Source organism: Lolium rigidum, chromosome 3, assembly GCF_022539505.1.
Source record: "Lolium rigidum isolate FL_2022 chromosome 3, APGP_CSIRO_Lrig_0.1, whole genome shotgun sequence".
Classification (NCBI taxonomy): domain Eukaryota; kingdom Viridiplantae; phylum Streptophyta; class Magnoliopsida; order Poales; family Poaceae; genus Lolium; species Lolium rigidum.
In genome coordinates, this window is record NC_061510.1 from 27,510,918 (window position 1) to 27,515,755 (window position 4,838).

The 4,838-nt window shown below is 45.9% G+C and overlaps 1 protein-coding gene across 1 annotated transcript; it reads right to left on the reverse strand.

Annotated features, from left to right (window-relative positions):
- Positions 1-2,440: 2,440 nt before the first annotated feature.
- On the reverse strand, positions 2,441-3,788 carry LOC124695292 (NAC domain-containing protein 22-like). Its single transcript, XM_047228150.1, has one exon. The coding sequence runs from the start codon at positions 3,703-3,705 to the stop codon at positions 2,686-2,688; it is 1,020 nt and encodes a 339-aa protein (XP_047084106.1). The 5' UTR covers positions 3,706-3,788; the 3' UTR covers positions 2,441-2,685.
- Positions 3,789-4,838: the final 1,050 nt, after the last annotated feature.

The following is a 4,838-nucleotide window of genomic DNA, read 5'->3' on the forward strand; positions in this document are numbered from 1 at the left end:
GAACATTTTTTTGAACAGGAGAGACCCCGAAGGTCAGGAAGCTTCATTAGTCAAAGCGGTTGGTACATTTTATAAACAAGCCCTCTAAGAAAAAGAAGATTAAAAGCAGGCCTAGAATATTACAACCAGGACCCTGAGAAAAGTTGCAGAAACGCGATCGAGTCCTCAGTCGCCGCCGCCGGTCTGAGAGCTCCACCTTCAGGCACCATCGTCGCCGCCGGGGACCTTGCCACTTGGAGCGTCGATGGCGTTGCTTCCTGAAGCAGGGTCGGGGAAGATCCTCACTCTGAGGATAGATAGCCGACGATGAAGTCGGCTTGGAGTGGCTCAAAACGCCGAAGATAGCGCCGGCGAACCATGGCCGACGCTGGTGAACTCCGAGAAAGCAGCCTCCAGCGTGCGCCGCGCACGCTCGTCGTCTCCGTGCCGAACTCCAAATCGAAGATCTTTGGATCCCTCTTCTCCCCCTGTCTATCACCATGACCACAAGAGGGGGTTGGAGGCATCCTTAGATCTTTGCGATTTGGCATCCAACACTCGAGCTTTATTGAAATAGATGAACGGAGGGCTCCGCTTGTCGCCGTCTCCGACCACCGGAGCGCAGCAGCGAACGAGAGAAACTCCCTATTCCAGCCGGAGTAGCTCGCCGTCTCCAGCCGAATCCATCCCGTCGGCATAACGCCAAACTGGCACCAAGGCCAACCACTACTACTAAGCCTACAGTAATATACAAGGCGGCCTCCTCTCCCTCTCCAACTCCGGCCGGCGAGGCCGCTGGAGAGGGGAGGGAGAGGAGCCGTGACCCTCTCAACTACTCTCAAGAAGGAGAAACACTGTTCACTGCTAAGAGCGGTGTGGGGGACAAATGGCTTTTTCTTCCTTCTATGAACATAAGACAACCTTTAAGACTCGTCAAGGATAGTATCAATTCAGAGTCAGGCCTTTTGGACTCTGTAATGCTTTTCGGTGTGTCATGAATGATGTGGTCGGTCCATGCTCGATAAACTCCACACCTTTCCAGCGGAGATTAGCTTCCCTTCAGAATTGAATTTCAGGATATACATCATCATCTCTGTGTGCATCGGTTATTTCTATATATTTACTTATGCATTTATATTTCTGATGGCCATAATGCTTGAAGTTATATGTATTTTCATCACCTTGTTGTTTATCTTATTTAGCATCAATTATTGGTGCACATAGTTGAGTAGCTAATTTTTATTTTGTGCTTGATAAATTAACGGTTATTTTATTTCCCTATTTATGTAAGCCAAAATTGTAATTGTCTTAGACTGCCTATTCACCCCCTTAGCCGACATGCAGATCCTTTCACTAGCAATTTAAATTTCTCATGAACTTTTAATGTTGAACGATCTTCTTGAATAGATGCAATTCCATTTTCAATATAGAAGAACACAATTTTGAATCATTTTTTGGTAATACGTAAGATTAACTGTTATGTTCATAACTCCTCATAGCACATGAGAGATGTTTTTTTTTTGACCTTTCTTCACGTTTTTCAGGATTATTTCACTATATGTGTATTCATTTTAAAAGGTACAAATAAAATAAAATAGATAAAAACATTTCACCAAAAAATACATTAAACTTTTATATTGTTAATACTTTATAGCACAATATAAATGTTTTTATTTTATTTGTATCTAGGGTTTGGAATGATTTTCATACTTACATGGAAACTATCCGTGCATAATCGTCATGGTGTTTTAAAATGTTTCACCACACAAACATAAAGGACTTACTATTCTGAATATGCTTTGACCTTAGCAATATAAATATATGAGAAGTTAAAATATTAAACCATCAAACATACAAAAAAAAAAGCTAGGAAAAAATTGGTAAGAAAAATTTTAAAAAAAATGAACGCAAAAGTGAAAATAAATATTAAATACAAATTTAAGAAACTAAAAAGGAAAATAGGAAATGGGAACATGATAAAAACTAAGAATATAAATAAAAAGTAAAATAAGCAAGAGCAAACTTTTATTAGGCAACCTTTTCTTAAATCTAAGCAAAGTTTTCATAAATTTTAACAAACTTCTTTTAAATCGAAACAACCTTTATGTATGAGTCCTTGGGTTGCCCGAGGAGAATTAATTTATTATAGAAGAATGAAATTTGATTAGCAATTTCGTTTTGTTGTCCTAGTGCTTCGAAAATAATCTGTACTCTAAAAGTTGCAATTACGTCTACTAAAACTACAGGTGATTAATACTTCAATTAGGTACTAAGTTATATGCATTTGTAGTTAATATGTATGTTCTCCAATATATATAGGCGGATGAAATACAATCCAAAAAACAATTTAATGCGAGTCATTTTGTCCTAGTATCAGATAAGATAAGACGAGGTTTGGGGAGCCTGTGCTTCTCAAAAGGAAATAGAAACCAATCATATTGGTTTATGAAGTTTGGCCATTACCAGATAACCTAACACAAAATTAATTCATTGCGACCTTGGTTGCATTGTCATGTTAAACATCATTAGGTCATCGCCACCTTTTACTAAAATGCATAAAAGAAACGACGGACATCTAGGTAGGTACTAGGAGTACTCCTATGTACAACTGAATTCAGAGGTAACCCTGTTATGCTCCGAGCTTGCACAACTTGCATCTGAAGATGGATCGTTAGCTCGTCAGTAGTTCCCTTGATAGTCATTCCCTCAATAGTAGAGAAGATGGGCGTAAGGGGACAGGCAATGCTGGTCCTGCCACGGGCTCCGCAGCTGCGTCAGGAACGGGTCTTGCAGCCAGTCGAACACTCCTTGGTTCGCCGCCGGTAGCTCGAGGCTGCAGGTCGGGTTCGCCGCCGGGATCTGGATACTGCATGGAGGGTTGGCCGCCGGGAGCTGGAAGTTGGAGGGCACGTTCGCAGATTGCTGTAGAGACAAAGCGGACGCCGACGCCACGGTGACTGCGGCGACGTCCGCTTCCTTCTTGGCTTCCCTGGGCGCGTCGTCATTCTTGCTGTTGCCAGATGGCGCTGCCGACGAGGAGGAGGAGTGGAACAGGAAATTGTCCTGGACGTCGTCGGACGACGACAGATAGTCGTCGCCGGTGGAGATGGTGACCGGGGCCGGCCACGCTCTGGCTTCGCCGCCGTATCCTCCGTTCCAGCCGGGCCTCTGCATCATCATCTCCTCCATCGCGGTCGCAGAGGCTCTCTGCTCGAGCTCCTTGAGCGGCGTGGCCTTCCGGTATATCTTGCACAGCACCGTGTCCTCCCTGGGCGGCGCGGCGCCGGCGGCGTGGTCGGGGAGGCGGTACTCGTTCATCACCCAGTCCGTCTTGGTGCCCCTTGGCGCGCGGCCCTGGTAGAAGACGAGCGTCTTCTTGAGCCCGATGACCCGCTTGGGGTCGGCGGCGCTCCGGATGGCCCTGTCGGACCCCGTCGCCTTCCAGAACCCGCGCTGCGTCGTCCGGTTCGGCCGGCCGCCGCTGCCAGCCTTCCGGTCACGCGGCACGAAGAAGTACCACTCCCTCTCCCCGATCTTGGCCAGCCTTGGGAGGTCCCAGGGGTCGTGGCGGTAGATGTTGAGCGTGCCGATGATGTCGAAGTGGAGCTTCTTGCCGAGTGCGACGTGGGAGAGGTAGAAGCCGAGGAGCTCCTCCTCCGTGGGGTGGAACCGGAAGCCAGGGAGGGGCTGCTCGGCCTCCATGGTCGACGCCGGTGCCACTGCCATTGCTAGATCACTAGTTGCTGCTCTGCTCGATCTACTTCTAGTCTAGGTGATCGTCGCTGCTCTGCTTATTTTGCTGTTGCTCTAGCTGGATGATGAGTCGGTGTGCCTGGGTGGTGGATATGGAGGGAGAAGCTTAATATAGAGCCTGAAGGTGGTACGCGGTTTCCTGTAGAAAAGTGGTCGCAATTTCTTGGCACAGTCCACAACTGAAAGCGACGAGTGCTACAGCTGAGTACGGATGCATTGGTGCAGGCTTTACTTGTTACTTAAATTAATGCTGTTTTGGCGACTCAATTTTAATTTCGAATGTGCGTTTGGAGACTTGTGGATTCACACAAATTGACTCCTTTTAGTCATCCAGATATAACGATATTTATCTATTGCTGTGTTTAGACATTCAGAGTCGGTGGACGTTTATCTAGTGCTGATGTTCAACTAAGAATAACTGACGGCTATATAGCACGATTTTTATTTGGAAGTAGGATTGCTTCTCGAAACATTGCAAGCGCGGTCATTTCTGTAGTCAATCGTCCATTCTGTCCATGTATTTGAGTACGAACTCTGTATTTTTGCACGTTTACCTTGCATCAGCTGATGTGCTGTTTAACAAGTCTCGTCTACGTTTCAAAAGGCTGTGTTCAACAAATTGCTGATGTACCACCGTGATGTCACCATACGTAAGAACCCGAAAGGTTTTAATTTCTTCAGGCACTTCAGGTGCCTTATTGATAAGAGGTTGGTTGATCTTCTCAGTAAGCGATGGGGGTGGTGATGAACACACGATGAACACATCGGAGATACACGATGGTGAAGAGGATGATAATTTGTATGACGCTGACAATAGCTCTCAACCAATGCAATAGCTCTCAACCCTGCGAGATATTCGTAACTCCACACACTTGCGCACGTAGCCGCCGACCACGAAGCGGTAAGTTGCAACCGTCTAATTCCCAATGGAACAGCAGATCACACAAGACTTTCAGTAGCAAAACACCAGATCGATGTGAATTGGTGTGTAGATTCAATAGAGTTGCAAAGCAATCAACTATGAACTAGGGTTTATCTTAAATGTGGTCTAAACCTAATTTGGGGGCGTCCTGGGCACTTATATAGGGGTTCAGGACACCAGAAGT

Coding starts and splice junctions, on each gene's coding strand:
- LOC124695292 (XM_047228150.1), bottom strand. CDS start 3,705: ATGGCAGTGGCACCGGCGTCGACCATGGAGGCCGAGCAGCCCCTCCCT.